General features: G+C 50.2%; 13 protein-coding genes across 13 annotated transcripts; 6 read left to right on the top strand and 7 right to left on the bottom strand.

Moving 5' to 3' along the window:
• Positions 1 to 235: 235 nt before the first annotated feature.
• BDR25DRAFT_352584 (uncharacterized protein) lies at positions 236 to 1,139 on the top strand (the record flags this gene model as incomplete). Its single annotated transcript, XM_033695032.1, has 3 exons — positions 236 to 841; positions 897 to 978; positions 1,054 to 1,139. 3 exons carry the CDS (start codon positions 236 to 238, stop codon positions 1,137 to 1,139), a joined length of 774 nt encoding a protein of 257 aa, XP_033549965.1.
• A 661-nt stretch (positions 1,140 to 1,800) lies between these two features.
• BDR25DRAFT_218886 (uncharacterized protein) lies at positions 1,801 to 2,073 on the top strand (the record flags this gene model as incomplete). The annotated part of the gene is made up of 1 exon (XM_033684947.1): positions 1,801 to 2,073. A coding segment is annotated over one exon (273 nt), but the record flags the coding sequence as incomplete, so codon positions are not given.
• A 1,902-nt stretch (positions 2,074 to 3,975) lies between these two features.
• Positions 3,976 to 5,987, bottom strand: BDR25DRAFT_341294 (uncharacterized protein). The gene is made up of 4 exons (XM_033693595.1): positions 5,443 to 5,987; positions 5,178 to 5,274; positions 4,230 to 5,123; positions 3,976 to 4,147 (listed from the first exon to the last, which is right to left on the bottom strand). Exons 1-3 carry the CDS (start codon positions 5,949 to 5,951, stop codon positions 4,251 to 4,253), a joined length of 1,479 nt encoding a protein of 492 aa, XP_033549963.1. The 5' UTR covers positions 5,952 to 5,987; the 3' UTR covers positions 3,976 to 4,147; positions 4,230 to 4,250.
• Positions 5,988 to 7,020: 1,033 nt separating this feature from the next.
• BDR25DRAFT_257304 (methionine synthase-like protein) lies at positions 7,021 to 8,800 on the bottom strand. Its single transcript, XM_033686471.1, has 4 exons — positions 8,566 to 8,800; positions 8,061 to 8,500; positions 7,792 to 8,009; positions 7,021 to 7,727 (listed from the first exon to the last, which is right to left on the bottom strand). Exons 1-4 carry the CDS (start codon positions 8,775 to 8,777, stop codon positions 7,377 to 7,379), a joined length of 1,221 nt encoding a protein of 406 aa, XP_033549962.1. The 5' UTR covers positions 8,778 to 8,800; the 3' UTR covers positions 7,021 to 7,376.
• Positions 8,801 to 9,415: 615 nt separating this feature from the next.
• BDR25DRAFT_282389 (NAD(P)-binding protein) lies at positions 9,416 to 10,532 on the top strand (the record flags this gene model as incomplete). The annotated part of the gene is made up of 2 exons (XM_033687965.1): positions 9,416 to 10,045; positions 10,104 to 10,532. The coding sequence occupies exons 1-2, from the start codon at positions 9,440 to 9,442 to the stop codon at positions 10,527 to 10,529; spliced, it is 1,032 nt and encodes a 343-aa protein (XP_033549961.1). The 5' UTR covers positions 9,416 to 9,439.
• Positions 10,533 to 11,045: 513 nt separating this feature from the next.
• BDR25DRAFT_341291 (putative nuclear transport factor 2) lies at positions 11,046 to 12,050 on the top strand. The gene is made up of 6 exons (XM_033693594.1): positions 11,046 to 11,175; positions 11,243 to 11,260; positions 11,316 to 11,380; positions 11,437 to 11,508; positions 11,559 to 11,657; positions 11,715 to 12,050. The coding sequence occupies exons 1-6, from the start codon at positions 11,169 to 11,171 to the stop codon at positions 11,826 to 11,828; spliced, it is 375 nt and encodes a 124-aa protein (XP_033549960.1). The 5' UTR covers positions 11,046 to 11,168; the 3' UTR covers positions 11,829 to 12,050.
• A 200-nt stretch (positions 12,051 to 12,250) lies between these two features.
• BDR25DRAFT_257296 (thiolase) lies at positions 12,251 to 14,001 on the top strand. The gene is made up of 2 exons (XM_033686470.1): positions 12,251 to 12,572; positions 12,645 to 14,001. Exons 1-2 carry the CDS (start codon positions 12,426 to 12,428, stop codon positions 13,737 to 13,739), a joined length of 1,242 nt encoding a protein of 413 aa, XP_033549959.1. The 5' UTR covers positions 12,251 to 12,425; the 3' UTR covers positions 13,740 to 14,001.
• A 40-nt stretch (positions 14,002 to 14,041) lies between these two features.
• Positions 14,042 to 14,687, bottom strand: BDR25DRAFT_312250 (uncharacterized protein; the record flags this gene model as incomplete). The annotated part of the gene is made up of 2 exons (XM_033691289.1): positions 14,042 to 14,459; positions 14,515 to 14,687. The coding sequence occupies 2 exons, from the start codon at positions 14,685 to 14,687 to the stop codon at positions 14,042 to 14,044; spliced, it is 591 nt and encodes a 196-aa protein (XP_033549958.1).
• A 228-nt stretch (positions 14,688 to 14,915) lies between these two features.
• BDR25DRAFT_218620 (succinate-CoA ligase) lies at positions 14,916 to 16,534 on the top strand (the record flags this gene model as incomplete). Its single annotated transcript, XM_033684938.1, has 5 exons — positions 14,916 to 14,969; positions 15,042 to 15,125; positions 15,187 to 15,259; positions 15,316 to 16,301; positions 16,400 to 16,534. The coding sequence occupies 5 exons, from the start codon at positions 14,916 to 14,918 to the stop codon at positions 16,532 to 16,534; spliced, it is 1,332 nt and encodes a 443-aa protein (XP_033549957.1).
• Positions 16,535 to 17,530: 996 nt separating this feature from the next.
• Positions 17,531 to 18,477, bottom strand: BDR25DRAFT_302123 (uncharacterized protein). Its single transcript, XM_033689728.1, has 2 exons — positions 17,962 to 18,477; positions 17,531 to 17,841 (listed from the first exon to the last, which is right to left on the bottom strand). Exons 1-2 carry the CDS (start codon positions 18,423 to 18,425, stop codon positions 17,766 to 17,768), a joined length of 540 nt encoding a protein of 179 aa, XP_033549956.1. The 5' UTR covers positions 18,426 to 18,477; the 3' UTR covers positions 17,531 to 17,765.
• A 1,995-nt stretch (positions 18,478 to 20,472) lies between these two features.
• Positions 20,473 to 22,791, bottom strand: BDR25DRAFT_218781 (uncharacterized protein; the record flags this gene model as incomplete). Its single annotated transcript, XM_033684943.1, has 2 exons — positions 20,473 to 20,677; positions 20,822 to 22,791. 2 exons carry the CDS (start codon positions 22,789 to 22,791, stop codon positions 20,473 to 20,475), a joined length of 2,175 nt encoding a protein of 724 aa, XP_033549955.1.
• Positions 22,792 to 23,248: 457 nt separating this feature from the next.
• Positions 23,249 to 24,530, bottom strand: BDR25DRAFT_302121 (uncharacterized protein). The gene has a single exon (XM_033689727.1). The coding sequence runs from the start codon at positions 24,236 to 24,238 to the stop codon at positions 23,618 to 23,620; it is 621 nt and encodes a 206-aa protein (XP_033549954.1). The 5' UTR covers positions 24,239 to 24,530; the 3' UTR covers positions 23,249 to 23,617.
• Positions 24,531 to 24,715: 185 nt separating this feature from the next.
• On the bottom strand, positions 24,716 to 26,724 carry BDR25DRAFT_302120 (IMP-specific 5'-nucleotidase-like protein 1). Its single transcript, XM_033689726.1, has 8 exons — positions 26,669 to 26,724; positions 26,593 to 26,603; positions 26,524 to 26,544; positions 26,452 to 26,466; positions 26,239 to 26,386; positions 25,326 to 26,074; positions 25,224 to 25,269; positions 24,716 to 25,168 (listed from the first exon to the last, which is right to left on the bottom strand). The coding sequence occupies exons 1-8, from the start codon at positions 26,691 to 26,693 to the stop codon at positions 24,921 to 24,923; spliced, it is 1,263 nt and encodes a 420-aa protein (XP_033549953.1). The 5' UTR covers positions 26,694 to 26,724; the 3' UTR covers positions 24,716 to 24,920.
• Positions 26,725 to 26,847: the final 123 nt, after the last annotated feature.

Genomic DNA, 26,847 nt, shown 5'->3' with positions numbered 1-26,847 from the left:
GCCTTCTCTATAAGCTTCTATAATACTAAAAAGTTATTAGTAACTATAAGTGTTTATATATATATTTATAACTTTAACTTAATTAACAACTTATCGGCTTTTTTTTTAGAGTTGTTATACTTAAATTTATAAAATTGTTAATTTTCCTAGTTAATTAAAGCGACGCCTGAACGTTAAAGTGCTGCTAAGGAAATCTACTGATCTTTGCATACAATAGGTTGAGGCGGCAGGTCTAATGAATGACTTCCCATGCCTATTGGTCCGGGGCATCTGTGGCTACGCTGGTTCGCACAAGAACAAGGTGTGGCAGCCGTACGCGAAGGAGGTCCTGTCCCTCATTCCAACAGAGGTGAGAGCAACGGAGGCAGCAGGAGGGTTAAGCAACTACCACATCCCGTTCAGTCTCAAAGGCGTGCCTGTGGGGAAGTTTGCGAACCGGCCACAGGACACAGAAGCGCTGCGGGGAACCCTTATACCGAAGAAGCAGGATAAAAGACGGCGGATACTAGTCGTCCAGGGATTTGGAGGTGCGGGCAAGACGCAGCTGGCGGCTGGCTTCTCTCGGCGCCACCAGCATAGCTTCTCTTCGGTGTTATGGCTCGATGGGAGTAGCGAGAGCAGTCTCAAGCGGAGTATCACCGCTTTTGCGAGCCGAATCCCTGCGGGGCAAGTCGAAGATAGCAGTAGGATGTATGCTTCGGGACAGGGCGGCGACGCGGACGCGGTCGTGAAGGAGGTGCTGCGCTGGCTAAGCATACCGGACAACAGCGACTGGCTGGTGGTGGTGGACAACGTAGATCGAGACTACAGGGGATGCGAGGAGGATACTGAGGCGTATGATGTGGGTGAGTACATACCTGAGGCTGACCACGACCCGTTTCCCCCATCTTGGGCAGCTTGAAGAGCCTTGGGAAGTGAAGAAAGTGGACCAGGAAAGAGCACGAGCTATCTTCAAGACATGGTATGGGAAAGAAGTTGGTAAGCATCTCAGAGTCTAGCTGAAACAGTTGTGGGTAATATAGTAACACTATCACAGGACAGGAGGGCGACGAGTTGCTGGGACTGCTAGATGGCCGCCACTGGCCCTCACGCAGGCTGCTGCGTACATGAGCGAAACCAGCATGAGCTTTGGCACATAGACTCGGCTGTATAAGGAGTAGTGGAGAGAGCTGATGGAGCCATATGACGGGAGACACCTCCCGCCACGGGCCGACTCGAACGGTAGCGTGGCGATGACCTGGATGATATCGCACACCGCTGTCCGGGCAAAAAACGAGGCGGCCGCGAATCTGCTTCTTCTATGGGCGCAGCTAGACAATAAGAACCTGTGGCACGGGCTGCGTGCGGTTGCATCACGGAAGTCTGCCATGGTTGCAGAGCGAACGTCAGCATGGCTTTGGGATATAGCTCGCAACGAGACGGAGTTCTTTAAGGCTATTGGGATGCTCCGGAGCCACTCTCTGGTAGATGAAATGGAGGATCAGACGGGCTACGCGACGCACCCAGTGGTGCACTAGTGGGCTGCACATCCAGGACGATGGTCAGCGAGCAGCGCTGTCATGGGTAGCAATCACTACTGTTGGACTGGCAGTGCCGATGAGCGATACAAAAAAATACTGAGAGACCCAGGTGCGGCTTATTCTTCATGCAGAACGCTGCGAAAATAGGATTGAGGAGTTGGTGGAAAATATGGTTGAAGCGTCGGGACTGGGTGGGAAAGAGAAAGAATATGAGATACTACAGGCAGTTAACAGCTTAGGAATTCTCTACAACGACCAGGGAAAGCTAGACAAGGCATAGAAGATGTACGTTCGGGCGCTAGAAGGATATGAGAAGGCACTAGGAGTAGAGCACACGCCAACACTTGGCACAGTCAACAACTTGGGCAACCTCTACAATAGCCAGGGGAAGCTGGACGATGCAAAGAAGATGTACGTGTGGGCGCTAGAAGGATATGAAGAGGCACTAGGCGCAGAGCACACGTCAACACTCAACACAGTCAGCAACCTGGGCAACCTCTATCATGACCGGGAAAGCTTGAAAATGCAGAGAAGATGCACGTGCGGGCGTTAGAAGGAAAGGAGAAGGCTCTAGGAGCAGAGCACACGTCAAAACTTGACACAGTCAACAACTTGGGCAACCTTTACAATAGCCAGGGGAAGGTGGAAGATGTAGAGAAGAGGTACATGCGGGCGCTAGAAGGAGATGAGAAGGCACTAGGAGCAGAGCACACATCAACCCTTAACACAGTCAACAACTTGGGCAACCTCTACAGGGAAAGCTAGATGAAGCAGAGAAGATGTACAGTCAGGCGCTAGAAGGATACGAGAAGGCAATTTGGCAAACAAATATCTCACACTTCGTACCGGCACTAAATACGATGTGGGGTCTCACTTCTCTCTTTGATCGTCACCATCTAGTAAAGGACGCCAGACTGCTTTATTCAAAAGCCATTTCAGGCTATCGACAGGTGGTTGGAGATAATCACCTGCGCTGTCAGATTTTACGTGATGGCCTTACTCCTTTAGCTAAGAGAGGAGACGAGACTAGCACTGCAGTAGAGAGAGAGTCAGTGTTAATACACAGCCAACCGCAGACTACTGTCGAGTCAATCGCAAGTCGCGAACCACCAACCTCCAGGGGGCATAAAATACCAGAAAGACTGGGTTGGAAGCGCACATAAGGCTGCCCTCGATTCTGCAAGTGGACTTTGTGGCTCTTGTATTAACCCACAAGCGGAGTGCTATCTAGCTATTTGATGGAATCTGCTGGCTAGGATTATTAGCGGCTAGAGATACTGTACAAAACACATGTATGGCAAAACGATGTGCAGGAGACAAAGCCGGGTTTGTATAATTGGTAGGTAATATGTAGAGCAAATATTCGTGATCTCAGCACACGCCAGTAGCGACAACGATGCTGGAGTGAGGGTCTGTCGCTCGAAGTACCTTTGCGGGTGGGTCAACAAGTCGGCCAGCACTTAGGATACTCCAAATAGCGCGCCAGTAGGGAGGGCAGCCGGCCGCACCAACATACCCTTGTGATCTCAAATTGTAATAGAGAAGTACCCAGTTGTATCATAGCTTGCCGAAAGTTCCATATCACGCTTCGGATGTTGCCAGAGGCATGATAGGCAATGGCTTCACGTAGTTCACATACTCTCACGTTTCAACTCGAGGCCCTAGCGTAGTTACATCATCTTGGATGAAATATCATTAAATTTCTGGTAAAGCTTGTAGATTTTGTTTCGGATTCATGGTTTTAAAGCCTGAAACACCTTCTGGCGAGAGCTCGGCATCATTGTCAGAGGGCGCTAGAAGAGGCGGGTTCTGGGTTCCTGGAAGTATTCGGGAGGATTGCTGATGGTTCTGTTATTTCCAGAGCTATGATTGTGCATAGTGGTTGCAGGGAAATTTCGATACAACGCGGGATTTGGAAATGGTCTATGGGATGGCGTGTCGTGCGAGGCTGGCTGGAGACAGCGGTGGAAGCAATGAACGGGAGGAACAAGTAGAGGCGTTGAGAAGGAATTGAATTAATGAAAGAAATTAGAGGTTAGAGGGAGTGAATTCTTAGGTGAAAGGGCGAAAGTCTGAGCAGCAACACTCCGTACAAGACCCTTTGAGGACGAAGAACCACGGCGCCTCTAGCCAAGCCCTGGTGGCACTTAGTGGGTATGAACATACCTATTGCAAGCGGCGATCCATGGTATTTTCTTTGGTTAGAGAACTACGAGGGCTCGACCTTTAAGCATACCAAACTGACCATATTTCCCGAATGCCAACCCGGAATTAATGACGCAGATTCTCTAGATAAGAGAAGTCCACTCACAGATTATCCAGCTCGAGCAACACAAGGGAAGAGTCACAGTCTCTTCTCCTACTAACTCGTGACACGTCCTAACGAGAAGTTCACCTTGGCATTATTGGTGGCCACAGTCATCGAAACTCAGATTCATCAATAAGGTAATCTTATGGAGGGTTCTGTACAGAGTCAAGGGTTGCTTTCCCGCTGTTTCGAAGCCGACCACCTGCTGCGCCAGTGGAGTTCGCCCTGCATAAGTGATAGTCGAGCAGTTCTCTTTCATTTCTCTAACAGCTACCAGAGGTTCCGACACTCTTCTCTCACAGAATTTTGTGGGTGAAAGCTGAGAAACGATTAACTTCGATGTCAAACTTTTTTTTGCCCAGGAAGAATACTTATTTAGAGTGATACGAAATAACACATACTTTATGTACGATTGTAGCTTCTTAGTGTTGTAAATCGATGATCTCATAGACGGGCCGCTCGTTGCAGTAGCTTCCACATGGCTTCCACTCGATATCTTCGTCCATACCCCATTTCCGCTCAACGCGGCTGTCATAATTACTGTACTTAGCGTCTCCCCAGTTGTTCAACAAGGTCACTGGCAATCCGACCTTTTCTGCAAGTTGAAGAATGGCGGCGAGTCTATCGCCACGGTCTTTCTCGACCTTAGCAAGCGATGTCTCGAAAGTGAGCTTTCGTAGATCCGGCAGACAAGATTCTTTGTTCGTAAGGAGATGCTCGAGCGCCTTGTAAAGCATCTCCTCATATTGGTCACCGTGTGTAATGTGGAGCGTCTCAACGTTGAGTGGGAGAAACTCTAGGAGCAGCTTCTGCCTGCTTTCCTCTCCTTGCTCTTCCAGGCTTAAGTTTCCCCCGAAAATAAAATCCGGCGCAATACGCAGACGCTTAAGATTTGAGAAATGCTTGAAGCTAGCCATGGATGATACTCCGTCCATGTCATCTAACCATTCGATACCGTCATGTGAGTAATCCAGCCAGAGATCTTCGAGACAGCTCTGGTGGGCTTCGAGAGCATCTCGAAGTGGCTGGAAATTGACTGAACAATATGACAGGTGGCCCCACCCGATTTCGTATATGAACGTAGACAGCTTCTTTGGAACAGTGATTATATTCTTGATGTCCGGATCATTGAGTCTGCAGTCGTGCATCTCGAGATGTGTGCATCCTGAAGTCCCATGCTCGATCTGGGATAACTTTTTGTCTGGGTCGTCTCCATCGCTGCTCCCCATTCGATGCAGGTAGATAGCACGTGCTGAGGGTAAGGTGAAGCATCCAGCTGGGAGAGACCCTCCGTACTTGAAGCGAACATCAGCCTCCTCACATTTTTATAGAGTCCTTGTATAGCATACCTTACTGTCGATATGGAACCACGCAATCGAATTCAATCGAGCGAATGTCGGCTCGTTGTCGAAAGGCTGCTCACCGCGGCCGACTCGCCACAGCATACTGTGAAGAACCAGGCACAAAGTCAGCATAGGCTTTAAAGAGAGGCGTGGAACCTCAATACTCTGCCTCAATGGGCATCGCAACAATCTTGCAGCACCGTCTGGGTGCGGTTTCAGGTGATTGCAGTGAATTTACAACAGAATATTAAGTTCCTAGGGGGGTTCGCACCGATCGATATAATTGGGAGATATTGGTATCTCCAGATCCAACGTTTCAAGGTTTGTAAATCTTGGCAGGAGTAAAGCGAGAAGACAGTCTTCATCTTCAGTACCCATCAGTTCGAGCCATTTCGCATGCTCTTCGTCGGATTGGCTAGCCACCTTCACGGCGGCTTTGATCTCGTCCTCAAGGTCTGCTTTTTGGGCCAGTATGGCTTCAACCGAATCCTCTGGGGTCTTCTGCTCTACAGGGCCATCATCAAATGCTGGGCGTATGCTGAAATGTCGTACATGTGCTGCGAGCTTGGCATTTCGCAGGAAGAGGATAGTTAGTGATCTCACGACGCCTTCGTCTTGATGACCTTCACCCACATCGATTTGGCAATACAAGTGTGGTATTGCAATGTCATACCATTGTCGTGAACACAGAGTAGCGTTTTTCAAGGTTGTTTTTGACGAAACATTTTCCAAGATGCGTGAAATCAGCTCAACTGGCAGATTAGGAACCTGGTTGCCCATTTTCGGTTTCAGGTTTCAAGGGACAAGAAATATGTGGGAAGGGGAAATGACTATAGTACAGAAAAGCCAGGAAACTTATATTGAGTATGTCAGCCCGTGATGTCATAATCCCGGTACGGATGCCTGACAGCTAAATTAAAAGTAGTTAAGACGTGGAGTGGGCGCCTGCTCGAAATTTTGGAACTGGGAGAGCGCTAGTCCGAGAAAGGAAAGGCGGGATCCTACTTCAGCCTGGAAGCTGTCTCAGGTACTCAGCCAACTGTGCAGAGAAGCTTGGAGCCCCTAAAGACCCTGCAACTAGGAGGGGGACCCCTACTAGCTCCTCTACTAACAAGGGCAGCTAATACTTTATAATAGTTAGTTAACTAACTAAGTTTTTTAAATTAGTTAATTTTATAAGTTAGCTATATAGTTATATTATAAAAGTTTACTATTATATTTTTAAACAAGTGTAGTTTTAAAGACTTTATAGATTACTATAGTAGCTTTATGTAAGAGGTATCGAACAGGAAGCACGAGGCACAGAGAGGGAATGCAGGATATGGGGGGTAACGAGAGTAAACCTTAGGATCAGAGGCAGAGGTACGGAGGCCGAGGAGCCTATATACCTCGTGCCAAGCCCAGGGTACTCAGGGGTTGGATAGCTGTAACATAACCGTGACAGTAGTAGAGATATTATAAATTTAATTTTATTATTATGCTTATAAAATAGGGTAATTTGTAAAGAAAATTATAAAAGTCTCTTAGACAGCTAATAAGAAAAACGCTAGCTACAGGGGTTAAAAACTCTAGCCCCTAGGCTATACTCTGTTTAGAGGAACACTATACATGGCGGTTTTTGGGCCTCTCATCACCCCGGCTGAGCTAGCTGAGATAACCTGGAAGGCCTTCTGTCTGGGCGATGCATATGCAACTATCTATCTGGGCTCCGAAGTTGAGAGCATCACGCCTCCGCGAGGTTTCGTACTAGAAGGATTTGAGAGAGCATGCTGGGGGTAACAGGACATATCCATTCAGATGCATGGCAAAGTCACCCAGCCTAGTAGATCGCAACACAGTCCGATCAATTAGCAATCGAAACCAACCCGTCTTGTAGCTCGTAGGTTCCTCCAAGTCTCCCGTTGCGGGATACTTTAGAATACAAGTACGTCCTCCCTATGATATCTAAACTATCACATTTTGCCACCGCCCTCAAATTCACTTAAATGCTCGCACTGCCACGTTGCCCTCAAAATAACTTGACAGGAAGGAAATTGACACCGGAAATGCTGCATCACTTTTCAAGATGTTGAACAAGAACCTGAACCAACCCGAACAACTCTTCCTTAATTGTGAGAACGCCGTGTTGAAATCAGCATTCAAAGTTCACCGCAAACCCCAAGCTAACTCTCCACATCTACATCAATCTTGCACTTCAAGCAATACTTACGGTTGTCCCGGCCAGACGTGGTCAGCGATACTCCTGACAAGCTGGAGCTTCTTCCTCATATCTTCATAGCCAAGTGCATTGCCTTCGGCATGAGAAGCGAAGCCACACTGAGGCGATACGCAGACTCTTTGTAATGCCTCTTCACGAGACTGACCGCTGCCTTGGGCAATAAAATCCCCTGCTTGATTTACACGAGCAATCATTTCATCTTTGTCTTCAAGTTTCGGGAATTTGGAGGTAATTACGCCAAGAACAACGTTCTTATTCTTGGGGAGATGGGCGAGAGGTTCAAAGCCCCCAGCGCGAGGAGTGTCGTACTCGAGGTAGTAAGTGTCAACATTGAGGTCCTATTTAAATGTAAGGGCCTTACAACTGGAACGCTCATGGCGATGAAGTTTTATTAGGACATACCTGGAAAAGCTTTTTCGCAATGATGTCGTACGCACCTTCGGAGAAGTGACGGCTTCCGACATAGTTGCCACGGCAGAGGTGAATTCCGAGATGCATGTCGGCTGGTCTCTCGAAGCATTTGTTGTAGAACTTGACGTAGGCATCGAACATCTCATCCGCTGTCTTGTCGTTACCCTGGTCTATGGCCCAACCATCAAGCATCGCCTTGGAGCAAAAGTCTGCCTCAATTTTAGTGGTATACATTTTGAATCAAGACAGGGGAGATTCACATGCAAGGTTTGGGTCGTCAATCTGTATGTTCCTAATGCCTTGGCTGTGCAGATATTTCAGCTCAGCCTGGTATGCCTTTGCAACGTCTTCAAAGTATTCGTCATCATTCGCATACACATCCTTAGGGTAGCTGCGGCCCGCTCGATACCTAAAGTGATACCAGCTCGGCGAGATCATTGTAATTTTAATGTTCTTCCATTCGTTCTCTGGCAGAAGCTTCTTCATGATATCGACCTCGCGCTGGTAGCTTGAATGCCCCGGATGGGATATCTTTCCGACGCAAACGGTCACCGCATTTGGTATTTCCTTCGATTCCATAAATGACTTGACATCTGGCGCATAGTCACGGAACATGGAGGCATCATAGCCTTTCAGAACACCGAGCTGGAGTTCTTTCATGCCATTGAGCTCTTCGAAAAAAGTGCCCCAAAACATATGCCTGTTGTCCCGAAACGCAAGCCCACTCAGTCATGGATATCACGAGAAGAGCTAGACGAGGCTGACCTGGTGTATTCGCCACTCGAGATTACGTGAATTCCGCAGTCCTTTTGCAGCTTGACGACGTCTGCAATCGACTTGTCCTCCAATGGGACTAGCTCCAAGGCATAAACTTTCCCCGCCGCAACGTCATATCGCTTCTGCACCAACTCGTCGGGACGAAGTAGCGAGCCACAGTGCTCGGCACGAAACGGTGGATTTCTCTTCGCAGTCGTCATCGTTTTCTAGGCAATTGTCGAGAGATGAGAGGGTTATGGGGGGAATCAAGGAGTGAAAAGTCTGCCCCTCATTTGAGACTCTGCCCCGCCTTTCAAGGGCGGAGACGGAGTACCCTGACGGGAACTGCGAAAGCACGTGCCGGTTTCTGGGCGTAAGCGAATGGATAAATTGATGTTCCTATGCAGGGTCAGTGTGGGTTGTCTTCGATGCAGCCGGAACCAGTGTCAATTCGGAGTTGATCGGTATTTCGCATCTAAACGTGGACGAGTGCTTGAGACATGGAAAGTAAGAAAGGTACGGGCCCATACTATATTCGTATCTCGGACTCCAAGACTGCGAGGACCTAAAGCATATCATGCTGCTCTTCATCCAGATGGAGCGGGGATAGAAATTGACTGCGCGTAGGAACATGGCGTCCCGAGAATCTAATTCCAGAAGCCAAAATGCGGGAAAGGCGTCGCGAAAGCGAGAACGGATTTAAGGGAGAAGAAAAATGAGTTTTTATAATCAAGGGAACCAAGCTCCGGCTTTCAGAGCGTTGCAACAGCCGATGATGCATCGGCAGCCCCGCAGTGGGGTGCCATGCCGTACATACAAATTGCGATAGGGGAAGCATCCTCGACCTCATCTTGCCAGTTTTCAATAGCCGGACCCTTTAACTATGACTCGAGTTTTGCTCACGGGTGGGAGCGGCTTCATCGCGGCGCATACTCTCGATGTGCTGCTGAAACACGGGCATTCAGTTGTCACCACTGTTCGCTCCGAAGCAAAAGCCCAGAAGATCAAAGCCGCATACCCAGACCATGGCAAGGATAAATTGGATTTCGCCATTGTACCGGACATCGCGCAGCCGAACGCATTCGACAAAGCTGTAATTTCTGACCCACCATTTGAAGCAGTGCTGCATACTGCGAGTCCCTTCCACTTCAACGTCACCAATGTCCAGAAGGACCTACTCGACCCCGCTATCATTGGAACAACAGGAATTCTGAATTCAATTAAGAAGAATGCCCCTTCGGTCAAGCATGTGGTCATCACCTCGTCCTTCGCAAGTATCGTCAATCCTAGTAAAGGCTTCTGGCCTGGGCATACATACTCAGAGGCGGACTGGAATCCGATTACGCGTGAAGAGGCAGAGGAGAACGCAATGATGGGTTACCGTGCGAGCAAAACTTTTGCAGAGAAGGCTGCATGGGACTTCTTAGAGAAGGAGAAGCCAAACTTCGCGGTTGCGACCATCAACCCTCCTATGGTATTTGGGCCAATTGTGAGTTTGTTGTTTTCCAACACTATGACTACGTCATCGTTGCTGATTTGCCTGTTAGGTCCACAACCTCGAAAGCCTGGACAGCATGAACACGTCCAATCAGCGCTTGCTCTGGGCAGCTCAGGGGAAGTTCAAGGACGAGATACCAGCCACCGGAGTGTATCTCTGGGTCGATGTACGAGATGTAGCCGAAGCCCACGTTGCGGCTTTTGAGAAACCTGAAGCCGCCAATAAGCGCTTTTTCACCGTAGCTGGGTACTTCTCCAACCGAGATATTTGCAAAATCATTAAGAGCAAGTTCCCCCAGTACAAGGACCTACCGAGCGATTCGACGCCGGGCGGCGACTATCCTGAGGGTGGTATCCAGAATGGACTCTATGGGTTTAGTAACAAACGATCAATCGACGTTTTAGGGTTGAAGTATAAGACCCTGGAAGAATCGGTGATCGACTCCATCAAGTCATTCCAGGCGGTAGGCTTGTAAATTAGTGTTTACTCCAAGTTGTAGACAATATAACGAATCATAAAGAAACGTCATAGTGTGGTAAACTCCAACGGACATGCCTGCTGTAGGGCGACTGACTAAGTTTCAAGAAGCACACCGACGAGGTTCATCTATTCATTGTTAGTGAGCTTCACAGAGGTGTTGTTGGTGAAGAGGCAGAGGAATTGAGTAGGTTGATTTGACGGTTGGTTTGACTGTTGATTTGACTGTTGAGCTTGAAGGCTTGAACACCATAGTATGAGACTCAGAAGTTATCGTTTGAAGTAGAAAAATCATCACAGCGAGAGGATGGGAGCTATTGGGAACCTACCAGCGAGTTCAGAGAGAGAGGGCGGACGCTATTTCCAAGCGGGAGAGGCCTGTCGAGAGTGTGTGAGGTAAGGGGATAGTGACGAAATGGTTGCACCTAAATTAGGGGAGCGCGGAAAAACAGTTTCTCCGATCCCTTGCTTTGCCTAGCTCACTGCCCCACCAACGAGTCTCTGCCTGCCACATCCCGCCTGCCCTTGCGCCCAAACATCGAATACATCCGCATCAGTAGCACCAGCACTCCCCCTCCACGCCAGCCGCACGCAAACTTGACTTCCCCTAAACTTTTGGCCTGTCAACCCGTCAACCATGGCAGGTATGTTTGCTTCCCCGCATGCACAGCCCGGGAGGGAAGTCATGTCTGACTGACGCGACACCCCCAGATTTCGAGACTGTTGCTAGTGAGTTTGCCCCAGTCGACACAGCTCTGGGTCTGATTACTGACTGCTTCTCTAGAGCAGTTTGTCGAGTTCTACTACAAAACCTTCGATGAGAACCGTGCGAACCTCGCCGCCCTCTACGTATGTGCAATGCGCCATCTCAAATCATGGCCCAGACTGACGGTATTACTATATAGCGCGACAACTCGATGCTTACGTTCGAGGCCCAGCCCACCCTCGGCACCGCCGCCATCGTAGAGAAACTTCAGGTAGCACCCGTGGCCCGCTCTCTACTAATCACAGCACTTACAAATTGCAGAACCTCCCCTTCCAGCAGGTGCAACACCGCGCTGACACGGTCGATTCGCAGCCTTCAGCAGATGACGGCATCATGGTCATGGTGACTGGTGCTCTGATGGTGAGTTGGGTACCCTTCTTTGGGGAGTCTGCGGTGCATTATCTGACATCTGGGTAGGTCGACGGGCAAGACCGGCCAATGAGCTACACCCAGACATTCCAGCTCAAACGTGATGGTGGGAGCTGGTACGTTTTCAACGACCTCTTCAGACTAGTTTACCCTGCGGCTTGATTCTTCTATTCGTTGTCTGGGTCATACGGTGTGGGAAGGGAGTGATAAACGCGGGGGACTGAGGGGGAACGGAATAACTCTGAATGAGAGTGTTCATAGGGCCAAATACCCATTTGGACTCTTGGAAGTCCCCCTTTAAAGAAGTCATTTGGAGTCATTTGAATTGTGTCTGTGCCGGTAGACCGGTTGAATATATCCCCATTTTCAAATTATCGACACAAGAATCCCAGCTTGCTTTGGAGCGGCGCAATCTTCGAGGAGGGGATACGGAGCGCTCCCGAAGTCGCCGACGCTCGACGGTGATTTCCACGTGACGTCTCTTTCTGGAAGAGGTCTTTTCCGGCATTCCCGTATTGGTCCGCCGACCCCGACTCTCCCGCATTTCACTTGCCGAAGCTCCATACCTTGAAGCTTCATTAGCCTTCCCTCAGCCAGGATGAGATACACTTATGGCAACCTTCCTTCCCCTCAATTCTTCTCCAAAAGTTTTCATGTCCTCTTTCATTTCTGCAGTCTGAGTCCCCTCCATTCGCCTTGACTCTCAATTGTACTGCGTCATTGGTTCCAGTCTAGATTTCACATTTAATAACTTCCAACATGGCTAGTTTCGTACAAAAAGGCCTCAAAAATATTCTTCAAAAGAACCCACGCGATGTAATTTTCTTATCCGCAATCCGAACACCAATTACGCGGGCAAAGAAGGGCGGACTACGAGACGCATACGACCATGAGATGCTAGCCGCTGTATGCAAAACAGCTCACATCCACCCATCACAAATCAATTGTGTGTACGTACCTAGCTAAGCGGTTCCACAGGTCCTTAAAGCAACACTGGCAAAGTTTCCAAACCTTGACCCCGCGAAAATAGATGACATCTGCATCGGCACTGTGCTTTCCGAACTCGGTGGTAGTAAAGCGGGGCGCATGGCTGCAAATCATGTCGGCATTCCTACGACGACGTCGTTCAGCACGACGAATCGGGCGTGTGCGTCAGGGTTGTCTGCTGTAACGTACATCGCGAACTCTATTGCTGTGGGTCAGATAGAGGTCGGGATTGCTGGCGGCATGGAAAGTATGAGTCGGAACTACGGTTCGAGAGCTATACCCACTCAACTCTGGAAAGTGCTGAAAGACTCGCCGGTCAAAGATGCCAGAGATTGTATAATGCCAATGGGACTTACATCCGAGAACGTCGCGGAGCGGTATGGTATCAGCCGCGCGGATCAAGATGCGTTCGCAGCAGAGTCGCAACGGCGTGCTGCAAAGGCTCAAGCATCTGGGTTCTTCGATGAAGAGATCGTGCCGGTGACCACGAGGTGGATTGCTGATCCCGAGGTTCCAGAGAAGGAGGACGAAATCACAGTGATGAAAGATGATGGCATTAGGTCGAACACGACAGCGGAGAAACTCTCGGCTATGAAACCAGCTTTCAAACCCGATGGTACGAGTACTGCAGGAAACAGCTCACAGGTCTCGGACGGTGCGGCTGCAGCGCTCATGATGCGTCGTAGCACCGCTGAACGTCTTGGTCTTTCGTCCTCAATCATTGGGAAATGGGCTGGTACGCAGGTTGCTGGCTGTGCACCCGACGAAATGGGGGTCGGTCCTGCACTCGCTATACCCAAACTACTTGACTACACGGGTATTACGACGTCTAATGTGGGAATTTGGGAAATTAATGAGGCGTTTGCCAGTCAGGCGTTGTATTGTATCCGGAAGTTGGGGTTGGAGGATGCGATGGTGAATCCGAACGGAGGGGCGATTGCGCTGGGACATCCGCTAGGGGCGACGAGTGGGAGAATGTTGAGCACGCTGCTGCATGAGATGGAGAGAAAGACGCAGACATTGGGGGTGTTGAGCAAATGTATTGGGACGGGGATGGGGATGGCGAGTTTGATTGTTAGGGAGTAGATTGGCGGAGGTTTGCTTGATTGTGAAGAGCCTGTGCCTTTTCTAGCTTCCCACCAGAACGGTTCTCCAAAGCAGTCTCTTTCGGGGAAATCTCGGGGCTGACACTGAAATACTCACGGGAATCAGGGCACTCCTGGGAGCAGGAGGTATGTTGTTCAGACTTTTGAGCGTATTAGCAGGGGTAAGACTTAGTGTATCAGGAGATATGTGTATCACGTCTAGCTGCTGTTGGCCGCGTACAAACGTGCCGGGATACTTCTTCATGATGAAATACTCGCCGTCGTGTCTCTATTCTGTTTCTACTACTGCTTCTTCTTCTTTTTCTCGGAGCGCTCAGCTAGGATATCGTCCAGATAGCTCCCAGACTTCGGCCTTGTAAGACGAACACTTGCACTGGTTTTTACTTTAGCATGTCCATCTTCTTCTGGCGTCTCCCCTGGGCTCTTCGTTGGTGCCTTGCTCGGCTTCTGTCTCTTCGATCGGAACGCAGACGCCCTTCCCTCTCCCTCCTCCTCGCTCTGTTCGTGCTTCACCGCCGGAGACTGTTTACTGAGCTTTTGGGGCCTGGACTTGTCTCTGGGCGCCTGCTTTGAAGCTACATGTGCCTTGGCAGCCCCTTTCCCGATTAACTGCTCCAGGAGTCTGTGGTCTGAAGTGGGGGGTCTGCGCGTGAAGCTCCCGTCCTGGATATGGGCTGGAACAGCGGCTCCTAGCCCGGTCCTAGAGACGGGCGGTTTAGACGTGCCACGGGGAGTGCGAGGAGTCTGTGACGTACTGCTCAGGGCCCTGGATGTCATCCGCGATGTCATCTAGCTCGCGCTCCTCAAGATGCCCCTCGGACTGCAGCCCGCTCCCCAACGGCAGAGACGCCAGAAGCCTCTGACTCTTTGCGAGCCCAATGCTGAGCCTACTGAGCAGGACATCACCGTCGCTATTCCGCTTCACCATGGCCGCGATTAAACTCTGCACACAATCTCGCGCGATTAATCAGGCATTGGGCGTGTTGATATTAAAAACGCCAAACCGACTTTTTTCTCGCTCACACCCGGAAAATCCTCGGCAAGTCTTGGCACCTCCGCAACTTCGACCACGGCAAGATAGTGGACGACGGCAAGCTCGCTCTGCATCAGCTCGCACTCCCACCAACCGCACCTCTCTTTCCATTTCATACGCACAATGTACAAGCTCGCCCGCTGCCGGTCGCTGGCCAGCGCCCTCCGAGCTACCGCGGTAGGTCCCCACTCCGAGCGCCTCTGACGCCAGAGCCCACCCCAATTAAGCTTGTATATTGACGGGACGCAGGAGAAGCCACTGAAGCGCTCTGTGGTACAGCAGAGTCGTGCGCTGTCAATACACGAATACAGGTCTGCGAGCCTGCTGAAGACGGTACGAAGCCCTTCTCAGCCATGCACAATTTCATAGTCCTGGATGCTGATATGTGATGCAGTACGGCATTGGGGTTCCTAGCGGCAGCGTTGCTACGAACGCGGAGGAGGCAGAGAAGGTGGCTAAAGGGATTGGTATGCCTTCCCTAAACCAATTGAAATTGGAGCGAGGGTTGGCTAACAGGGCGCAGGCGGAGACGACATGGTGATCAAGGCCCAGGTGCTCGCAGGCGGCCGCGGGAAGGGAACCTTCGACAATGGCTTCAAGGGCGGCGTCAGAGTTGTCTACAGCCCCCGGGAAGCCTCAATCCTCGCCGACCAAATGATCGGCCACAAGCTCATCACCAAACAGACCGGAGCCGCCGGCCGGCTCTGCAACGCCGTTTACATCGTCGAGCGCAAATTCGCACGCCGGGAGTTCTATCTCGCCGTCCTCATGGACCGAGCATCGCAAGGCCCTGTCATCGTTGCTTCATCACAAGGTGGCATGGACATTGAAACCGTGGCCAAGGAACACCCGGAGGCCATAATCACGACATATGTGGATATCCACAAGGGCGTGACCGATGACATGGCTCGCAACATCGCGACGGAGCTCGGGTTCTCGGAGCAGTGCATTGAGGATGCCAAGGACACGATCCAGAAGCTTTACAAGGTCTTCATGGAGCGCGATGCTACGCAAATTGAGATCAATCCTCTATCCGAGACGACGGACCACCAGGTTCTTGCTATGGACGCCAAACTTAACTTCGACGACAACGCCGAGTTCCGCCAAAAGGAGGTCTTCAGCTGGAGAGATATTACGCAGGAAGACGCCGATGAAGTCAAGGCCGGCGAGTGGGGCCTGAACTTCATTAAGTTAGACGGTGATATTGGATGTCTTGTCAACGGCGCCGGTTTGGCCATGGCCACAATGGACATCATCAAACTGAATGGCGGGCAACCAGCGAACTTCTTGGACGTGGGCGGTGGAGCCACTCCCGAGGCTATCAAGCAGGCTTTCGACCTCATCACCAGCGACCCCAAAGTCACCGCCATCTTCGTCAACATCTTCGGAGGCATCGTTAGATGCGATGCTATTGCCAAGGGGCTGATCTCTGTAGTCGAAAGCATGAATTTGAGGACTCCAGTAATCGCACGTTTGCAGGGCACCAACATGGAGCAAGCACACAAACTGGTAAAGAACCCCCTCCATCCACCCTTCGCACCTCACCACACCAGAATTCTTGTGTTGCAGTCAAATCTCTGAGAGCTAACAATGCAACCTAACTCTAGATCAACGAATCCGGCCTCAAAATCTTCTCCATTGACGACCTCCAGTCCGCCGCCGAGAAATCCGTCCAGTTCTCGAAGGTCGTCAAAATGGCTCGCGATATTGACGTCGGTGTCGAATTCACTCTTGGCATCTGAACATTCCTCCCGAATTTGTGTGATGTGTACCTCTTTGAAATTCCTTTGCATGCATGCGAACAATCTCGGTCTGTCTCCTTTTTCGGTCGGGGAATGCTGAAGCTGAAGGCCGCCTACCGGCTTTTTTAAGGCCTAGAAGATGGATAGATATATATTAGGCACGGCGGTAGCTAGGATGTATTGAGTGCTGTCTATCTGTTATGTTGCTTGCTTGCGTGCGTGCACCATGTTTTTAGATTTATGAATAGCGAGATTCCGTCCAACTGATCGGCTTTCTATACTCTAGCGTACTTACCTAGTTACAAATAGCCATACTACTAATAGTAAAGTTGCTAGGCAATATAACTGTGGTGTTTTAGTTAGAGTTTTGTTATATCTATCTATTAGCAGTGATAATATCGCTGTAATTTCTGCTAGCAGCAGTATAAAACCGCTTGCATATTCTAACTACAGACTAGAACTAGCTAGAACACTCAGTTTAGATAGTGTATGCATTCTATATTAGCTGTGTTTATTTTTCTACTTTAAGCTAAATAGCAGACTAGTAGTTAATATAGTTTTAAAAAGGCTTTTCTTTAATAGTATAGACTTTAATAATGTAACATACCTTATAGGTAGGCTAGCTACTTTGCTAAGTGTTACGGTCCCTGAGTGGACCATAAGCGAGTGTCGGGCAGCCACTGGATTATACAATAATCAGTGGTGGAGCTTCTTCTTGGACGCACAAATGCAGAATCACGTGACCTCTCCGGAAGGCGCCGGATTGGAGCAACGTCTTAGCAGGTTAACCGCAATGACCGTAATAACCGCAGAGACCGCAGTCTCTAAACCTACAGTCACGACGGACGCGACAGACAGCACAGTCAGAACCTATGTATATAGTCTTAATCTAGACTATTATTAGGAGGGTTGTAATTAACGTTTTAGTCTTTCTTTGCATAGACTAAGTAGTATAAGTAGTTTTTAACAACACTATACTATTGTATATTATATATACTCCTACATCATCTCCTCTTAAGATTGTTTCCGCTGCTCCCTATACTAGCAGAAGAGGTAAACCACAATCAGCCCAACCTCCGTTCCCACCTAACGCACAAACACAGACCCCTGAGATACAAATGAGATCACGCTATGTCGCCACCCACTGAGATAGCGTGCAGAAAACCACTTTAACCCCTTTGTGTACATGAAACCTCACAGCTTCATATGCCTTCACGATTCCCAATCCCATCTAGGTTTCAATCTTGTATGGCTCGTACACCTGCGGGAGATCTGCGGCTTGGGTTCCATTAATAGCATAGTCCATCCTGGATGTAACGGTGTGGTCAGCGGTTTGTCTTAAATATGAGGAAAATGTGGGAAAGGGAGGGAGAGGGCGGGGTCGGGTAGGACTACTGAGTCACTCGTTATAAGAAAAGCCCGCTTACAAGACATTGAGCAGTGATTCCTCCATCTCCGCAATAGCGAAGGTAGTTGTCTCATCTTCCAAAACTAAGATATCTGGCTTCACGGTGGAGGTGCACCCAGTAGTCGAGCAGGCCGCGGCGCCCGCATTTCTCTTCTTGCTAGAAAAGTTCCAACCACCCCCGGTGAGGCGAGCAATGCCATCGTTCTCGCTGATACACATGTTCGTGACTCCACCGGAACCTTGGATGCCTCTCAAGGTATTGCAGCCACCGTTTTGGTAGGTCCTGAGCTCGATCCTCCAGTTGGACGGGATGGCGACGGCGCCAACAGCAATAAAGGCTGTACCACCATTGGAGCAGCAAGTGTTGGGGTTTATGCCGACGCATGCAACATATGTCCCCGTGCAACCGCCTCCTGATCGCAGGCGGATATCGATGGCAGAGACTGCCGCAACAAGGCCGGAGGCGATAGTGAAGAATTTCATGGTGACAGGATTGGAGATTTGCTTGTAGAAGACTGAAAGATGGTTGCAGAAGGATGGTGCGATGAAGAAACCACTCGAGAGATATCTCTGTCTTCTTATACATGCTCTGGACGTCTGTTCCTGTTGGAATCGTGACTTATGGGGCGTATTCCAACATTATTGACTCGTATATGCAGTTACTCAAAGAGGGTGCTAGTTCGGTTCAACGAAGATCGTGAGTTTAGGACCAGGTACCACACTGAGCTGAACTTGCGTTCAGCTAGAGGCTTCTGGGATCTTACTGCCCACAGTCGGTAGGTAAAAGAAACCAATATTGTAAGATAACGCCCGCCAAGTGTTGGCCACATTCTACTCCCGGCCGACTTTAAATTAACAAAGAAAGTCGGTGGTACGAGGAGCTTGACAAAATGAAGCATAGTATCGTGCGAGAGACTTTGGTCGCCCAACGGGGGAAATGCAGATAAGATCTCATAATCATTTCAACTCGTGGTCTGACATATTGTCAGGGTTGGCGATTAACTTATGAACCTGGTAATGGAGGAAAAAATGCGGTAGCGAAGCTTATGTTCATAGTGTTTTAGCCCTGAACGTTGCGAGCATACCGAATCTAGTGGGTGCCTAAGTAAGTTTCTCGAGATAGCATTGGCCTAAGACTTAATGGAGAGCGCTGATTTAGAAGGTATACAGGGTAAAATGATGTAACGTTAGTACAAGGCTAAGCAAACTGAAGAATGGGGAAGTGTAAAATTGATGCGGAGATGAAATGTCAGAGGTAGGCTTGGCATACAATCATTGCCCTACCTACCGAGGATCACATGCACTGGAACTGACCAATGTATGTTCGCTTTTCGTAGGATTACTAGCCCTAGACAGCTCAACGTAACCTGACAGCCCAACGCCAAATTTATATGAGAGTTTATCTATAGGACTTAATTGCTACATCAACCTTGGGAAATACATAAAAATTATAGATAGTCGCTCAGTGTCGTATTCCTGAACAGGTCCTGAGATGTATTTTAGCCCGCCTCCTGGCTCTGAGGGGCCGTTGGTAGTGGTTTGAAGGTCCTTCTTATACTGTGCTGCCGCCCCCCTCGAAGCCCTTTAAGCCTCAGCTTTAGCCCTAGTACTAGCTGCAGCGCGAACTTTTGCGGCTGTAAGTACGCCACCCTTCTATACGTGCCTCTGAGGTGCTTGTTGTCGCTGCAGACGCGCCTGTACAACTGTAGTCACCTCTCGAAGCGCACGAGTGTAGATTTCGTTAAGATTAGCCATAGCCGAGGCTCTCCCAATAAACTGAGTTGGACGCTCAATATCCATATCCTGCCGCCTAATCAGCTCACGTAGGATATATAACTCACGTTTATATCTCAGTGATAGCTCATACCACTACTAGAGCTATGTGTAGAGGATACAGGTAGTAGTAGTAGTAGTAGTAGTATAGGCGTACAAGGCAGCTACCATCGTACTTTTTTAAATATAACCTCTAGCCTCCATAGCCATATACCTTCCTTCTCCTATGCTATAAGAACAACCAATGGCTGAAACGTTGCTTCGCGTGTCTGATGTATTCAAGGCGCATTTCCATGTACAGTGTCACGACTACAAACAGCTTTCGGTGGGCTACGACCAGCAACAGACGGGACACACATGACTCCTGCTATTTACATACTATCAAATGGAAAGAGAGTCGCCATGAAAAGAGAAAAAGCAAACACGTATTACATTCAGTCTAAATGAAATGGGCCAATAGGTATCACTTGGAGTATCCAATCATCCATCCATCCATCAAGCGTACATCCAGCCCCAGCCGTTCAACGCCTCCACTCGATGCACTCGAGATCCTACCCTATAGTATTTGGTGGAAAGGGAGATGAATAAAGACAAGCAGACAGCAACTAGATCATTGTTCCATGACATCCCATCCATCCAATCCAAGGGCCCCCCCAAGCCAACCTAACCAACACCCAAACTCCAATCATGGTATCATCATTACTCTACTTATGCAAAATAGAATTCTCATGCCATTCCATTCCATTCCGTGGAAAGGCTAAGCCTCCACCACCTCCTCAGCATCACCTAACAAATCCTGCTCTTCACAACTCCTCTCGACCTCATCCGCAATGAAAACTTCATACTCTTCTAAACTGCGTTGAATATGTAGTTTGAACCTAACGATGTCATCGAGCATGCGCTCGATTTCCGTGTGGAGTTCTTCGCGGAGCGAATTTGCGCGTAGGGTGAGTTGCTCGTACCTAGCTCGTACATTAGCATTTGTGCAGAATCCTTCACACCGTCATCTCTGCTCCCCTCCTCTCTCGCAACACAATATTAGGCTTGTGTTGGTAAGAGCTTGGAGATGATATAGGATAGCATAACCTCGATCAGAAAAGACTCACTCAATATTAACCGCCATTTCCCTCTGCACCATCAACTGCACACTTTCGCCTAAATTCGCCCTCATCCTGCTCAATTCCTTCTCCATCTTCTCAATCTGCGCATCACTCGCCGTCTTTTGCGTACTAGTTATCTCTCTTAGCTTGTCGAGTTCCTCTTCTGCTTGCGCAACGCGATGACCCAGAGCCTCGACCTCGCCTTGCTTGTCATCCATGGCTTCCTTGATCTTGTCGAGGAGATCGTGGTTGTTCATATCAGCTTCGAGTGACGCATTGCGCCGCTCGGCGATTTCTTTGCGGAGAGAGAGGATGTTTGTCTTGACGGTGCCGCGGAGGTCAAGGTTCAGGAGGTGGTGTGGAGAGTAGCCTGTTCCAGCATCTTGAACGAGACGGTCGCCAGACTCTTGTGTTGACGAGCCCATTTGAGAGCTAGAGAAGTTGGGCGTGTCATGAATCGTGATGAGGAGTTCGTAATCCAAGTCTTTTGCATTGGCGGCCGTGGAAGGGATGACGCCAATCTGGTAGCCTAGGTTGTTGTATTTCTCGACTGTCTGTTCAAGTTCATCTAGTTTGCGGGACGCTGCTAATTCTTTCTCGGCGACGCGTTTCTTCGACTCCTCCATGCGTGTGAATGCAGTCTCAAGAGACTTCTCGAGGCGCTCCTTCTCTGAGGCCATGCGGTCGATGTCAGAGGTTGTCATACCTCTGCTATCAACAATGTCCTGCAGCTCCTGTCGCTCACGTTCGCCTGCCTCGAGCTCGGCTTCTATCTCCTGAATAGATTTCTCCAAGAAAACGCATCGGTCGGTATATTTTTTCACCTTAGCGTCCATAGAATTGTTGTAGTTCTCGAATTTCACGCGGTCCTCCTCCAGAATTTTGATCTGCTCTTCCAGTTTCGCAATCCTTGGGCCAGACTTCCCCAATTCCTCGATCTGGTCCTCCAAGTTCTTGTGCTCTGCTTCTAGAATCTTAACCTGTTCGAGATGTTGCGCATTGTTCTGGTCAAAACGTGCAGCCATGACTTCTACGTGCGGCTGCACGAGACGGGCTTGCGCCTCTTCATCCTCGTCCTCATCTTCTGCGGATAACCACGTACGGTAGGCGTCAGATAAGAAGTCGAATATAATGCGATCACCAGAAACGTCGTGTCCAGCATCAAAGCACGCATCGTCGTAGGATCCTACTTCATACGAGTCCATCATGCGCGCGAGCTGCATCATCCAGTGAAGCAAACCCAGAAAGGTGGACCAGTTGTTGCCGCCTACGGCCGCAATTTGAGACTTCATAATCGACTTCTCAAACGGATAGCGCATCTGCTTGAGCAGAATCGGAACCTCTTGGTCGATGGACTTCTGGAAGCGATAAGAAGGGTCGATGCGGTGATAGAGCCACTGGAACATGCAGTTGAAGTCTTTCTGGGTGGGTGAGGTCATCGACTTGTTTGAGAGAGAGTGTTTCGACTCCATCTCGAAGTTGTTATGGGTCAAATACTCCATTAGTTCTTGCGCCATTTGAGCTCGAGTGCTGGCATCTTTGAGGCGTCGCGGATCGACTGGGGGGGCCGCGGGCAGAGGTGCGGTTGCGAAGAAAGACTGTTTTATGCCCGTGGAGCCGGAGCCGTGGGAGGGTCGTGCCTTGAAAACGCTGCTTCGACGCTGAGTGCTCTGTTCGAGACTCTGTGCAGACGCGGGCGTCTGGAAGATGGAGCCTGGGGCAAAGCTCTTTCTGCCACCGCCGGCACTGCTTGCGCCAAACATGTTGCTCGTCGAATTGCGGTGAACAGACTGGAAGCCCAGATCGGCGAGGTTGTTACCTGAGGAGGAGCGCTGGAAGATGGGCTGGTTTGGGCGGCCTGGGGCAAGCGACATGCGGGAGCCGGATGTCGAGCGCGCATGGTTTGAGGTGAAGGCGCCGGCAACCTGTTGCATGTTCGAGATGGAACTCGAGCGCTTCATAGCGGATGAGGGCATTGGGATGGCAGAAATGTTGTTGTTCATTGCGCCCAACGTCTGCGCGAAAAAGTTAACATGGCAGGTCGAACGCGACGAAACAACTAGCTAGGAAGCTGCGCGCGACACCACACTTACCTCGCGCGGGCGGCGCACTGAGAAAATGCCCTGTTCCTGGGCCATTTGGCGTGGGGGGAGTGTGAGGGAGAGGAGCAACAGTAAGAGTTACTGCGGTGAATTATATGGTAGAATGTGCAGTTCGAAGAATACGCGGGATGTCGGATGCAGATACGATCGATGGACTGACGTTGTTGATGTTGCGGTGCGGGCCTGTTTGTTGTTGTTGTTCCGCCACCGCCGCATCCGGCGATAGTGCCATGGCAACGCACACGCTGATTGGCCACGCCACCTTCTTCACCATCGTTGTTGACCTCAGCGAGAGTGCCAGCAGAGGCGTGCACAAGTGGGCAAATGAGATGTCTCAATACAGCTGCTCTGCAAGATCCAAACCAAGTCTGGCAGGGGAAGATCAATGTACAAGAAGAGGGAATGTCCGCAAAATATTCAACACTGCTCCAGTCTTCTCCGCCTCATCCCCAGTCGCTGCGTCCTTCCGACTCCCACTCGGCCATGACACATCTTATCCAAAGACATTTGCACTTCCAACCAAGTCCACTCCCGCCGTCCTGCGCTCTCCGACTGGGGGGTATCGTGTATGCAAAATAAATGAACAGAATCCGCAATCCCTCACGCTCCTGTCCCCAATGAAACAATCGTGAAAATTAAACCCCAATCCGCTCTGAATCCGTCATAAAAAGACATCGCCCTGGTTTCGTCGTCCTCGTGCTTATTTTATGTTCTTGAACAAGTCCTCTGCTCCCAGGCTGACGGCTTCGTCGCTCACCCCGAAAGTCTTGAGCTCCGGCAGAGCGGGCGGCGGTGGCCCCTTCCTCCCCGGCTTGCCGTTCGTCTGGGGCGCGGCGTTCTCTTTCCCTTCCGGGACAGACCCGAACATCATGGTGCTCTTCCTCTTGCCGAACCAGCTGCCGCTCTTTTTCCGACTCAGACTCGGCTTGCTGTCTACTGTTGCCGGTGATCCCGGCCGGTCCGACTTGAGGCTGTCGGACGACGACAACGTGCGCAGCCCGAGGAACTTGCGCACCGACGACGGTCGCTTTGAGGACGGGCTTGTCGGGGATAGCGTGCTGCTGGTTCCATCGCTGGTGACCGTCTTCTGGAGGTGCGAGTCCGCAGTCGAGTCGGTTGACTCTTTCGGCGGTGGCGAGTCTGCCGACGGGGGAAACGTCGCAGAGTTGGGTGTCGGGTGCGAGGAGAGCGGTCCCTTGCCAGGCGTGGGAGGGCGTGGTGTATCTGGTGGAGAGTCGAGCGGCGCAGGAATCGACGTGCCCTCCGTTAGCGAGAAGTTGATCGGGGTCAGCGTGAGCGGCTGGTACTTGCCCCCCGTCATGGTGATGGGGTAACTAGCAGTGCGGTGGAGGCAGTCGGGGCTCGCAATTGGGCTGGCCAGACAAGCAATGGCTTGTCGAGAGCGATGGTGCGTGTGAACAAGTGTCGCAGTCGCTGCCGTGAACGCTGCTCAGGAGTTGAACCGGTGCGGAGGGACGAATTTACACGGCAGAGAGACGGTGCACGGGGTCGCACATGTACAGGCGTTGCTATGGCGCGGTATGCAAGGGCACAGAGCGGCAGACAGAATACGCTGGCGGCCGCAGAATGAAGTCTGCGTGGTTGAAAAAGGCGTTGGTGTTTGCTTTTGAGGCCCGTTGCCGCGAAGGCCTGCATCTGCGCGCCCCAGCAAGGGTCCACTAGCCTCCCAGCCAGGCTCCGAGCGCCAATCAGCGAGTGAGACACCCGTTTCCAGTCAGGGTCATGGTGAATTGAATTCCCTGTCACGCGAGTTTTAGATGCTATCAGGATGCCCGTCATAAAATCTGTCACCACTGCTGCCAATGCATGTGTACATGTGTGTACAGCAAAGCAAAGCCGGCCATCCCTCCAGCCAGTCCGGACGCGCTCCTGGAACCCCCGAGACCTGCTTTCGCTGCAGGCTGCATGGTAATTTACATCTCGTAAACACCTGCTGGCCCGTTGCCCAGTAAACAAACTGGTTGTCGTCACCATGCTTTCCATCACCGCGTCTTGCGCTGCTGCATCTCGTCCAATTCGTCAATCTCATCTAGCAATTGCACGGTCTCAGCCGGACTCGCGATCCATGCTGTTGTGCATGCCAGACGAGCTTTGAAATCATTCGCGCCCGCGGAGAGGAACTGATCGCCAACATGGAGCGTTTTGCCTCCTTCGATTCCCCCAAAGAAGCGCTGGCATGCCAATACACCCCACGACTTGTCGCCAATGTCTACAAAGACGTCATTCCCTCCTGGACCACCACCGTTAGTATCAGCTTGCTAATTAGTGATGAAGAGGAACAATACCGTTGAAGGCACAGAAAGGCAGCCGACGCCCAACCGGGGACATTTCCTAAAATGGTCAGTTGGCATTGGTTGACCAGCCGCGAGACTTAGGGTTCCACATACAAGTATCTTCTGCGCGATCAGAACTGTCTCCTCGAGTGCCTCTCGACTGAATTTGTGGCCTCCCTCCTGTGGTATAATCCCAACGGCTCTCTCTTTCCGAACAACAGTAGCTTCCAGTCGCATGTTCTTGACAGTATCCCGGAGGGAAGCCTCAGCAATGTCGAGCAGTTCTGTGATGTCCGCCTCCTCCCAAAGCAACATCTCGTCAAGCAGCCAGTCTTTTCGGGGTACAAATTTCAGTAAGTCGGGGCTATCCGGGTCAAATTTGAAGCAGTAGTTGCTTTCCCCGCCAAGAACGATGAGGTTTTGTTTGAAAGCCAACGATAGACTAGAGGCGTGTAAAGCATCGAGCAAACCATAAAGCCTCCCGTAGTATCTGCGAGCTTCTGCATATCCTGCAGCTGTCACGATGCCGATCTTCGTCCCATTCCTCATCAGCCTTAGAATGCGTGGAATAGCAGGGTTTTCAGGGGTTAGACATTGCCCATCGTCGTAAAGCGTGACGTCTCCATCAAAGGTTACGAGCTCTAAAGGGCCTCCACGAACAAGACTCATTACTTGAGCTGTATTGAGAACCAATCTAATGTCGTTAAAGGATGGGGGAACGAAGCGTCGGTAGCTGATGAACCGCCTATTGTCCTGCCAAATAAATGCGTCGTGAAGCATAAGTGGAGTGAAGAAAGTAGCTACTGATGGGACAAGGAGCTTGAGTTTAGATCGATCATGAGTCCCCGCCTTCTGATGGGCAACTTGTAAAATTAGTTAAGCAGTGCAAAATGTAAGATTGTAAAGGGAAGCAACTGGGGAGGCAAAGGTTTCGAAGGAAACAATTGAAGACAGAGAGCAAATGATTCAATCAACTATCAATCCAGGAGGCCAAAGGAACGCTACTACGTTCTTGGAAATTACTTACTATGATCATTTATTAGTTCCTCAACATCGCGCATAATTTCAGCGTAGCGTCGCTGGGCTACGGAGGACATCTGGTCTACAGATTGGCCATTTGGTTCAAATACAGCCGTGGGCTGGGAGTGCAGAACGAAGGGAACTGCTAGAAGACCCTGGAGTGTAGATTTAGCTAAGGCGATGGCTTGATTGTAATTGAAACATGAAACAGTATGGGTACCTTTATCCATTCAATCTATGATCAGAGAGTCAGCTGTATTGTAGCTTGTCAAGGTGAGGATAAACTACATACCAACTGATCTCGGCGGTGTGTCTACAGGATTGTCAGCGACCTTCCCGACAGATGGAGCAACGGACACACCTTGAGTGCATCTGTGTTAAGGGTGATTAGCAATGCTGAAGATGATAGAAGATACCCTTGTTCAGCTTATACTCACATTCGACTCGGTAACGAGTAGTCATGGTGGGAGTAAATTGAGGAGACGACGGCGAGCAGCGAGTGTAGAAACTGTAGGAGCCACAGCTAGGCCGTGACAGTGACAAGCTCCCCTACCACTTCCTTATCGATAAGCCGCCGCTAGCCAGGAAGGGAAACGCGCAAGGCACATCCCGTGCA

Source organism: Lindgomyces ingoldianus, assembly GCF_010093535.1.
Source record: "Lindgomyces ingoldianus strain ATCC 200398 unplaced genomic scaffold BDR25scaffold_9, whole genome shotgun sequence".
In the NCBI taxonomy this organism is placed as follows: Eukaryota; Fungi; Ascomycota; class Dothideomycetes; order Pleosporales; family Lindgomycetaceae; genus Lindgomyces; species Lindgomyces ingoldianus.
The sequence above is the reverse complement of the archived record's forward strand: the minus strand, read 5'-3'. Positions and strand labels throughout refer to the sequence as shown.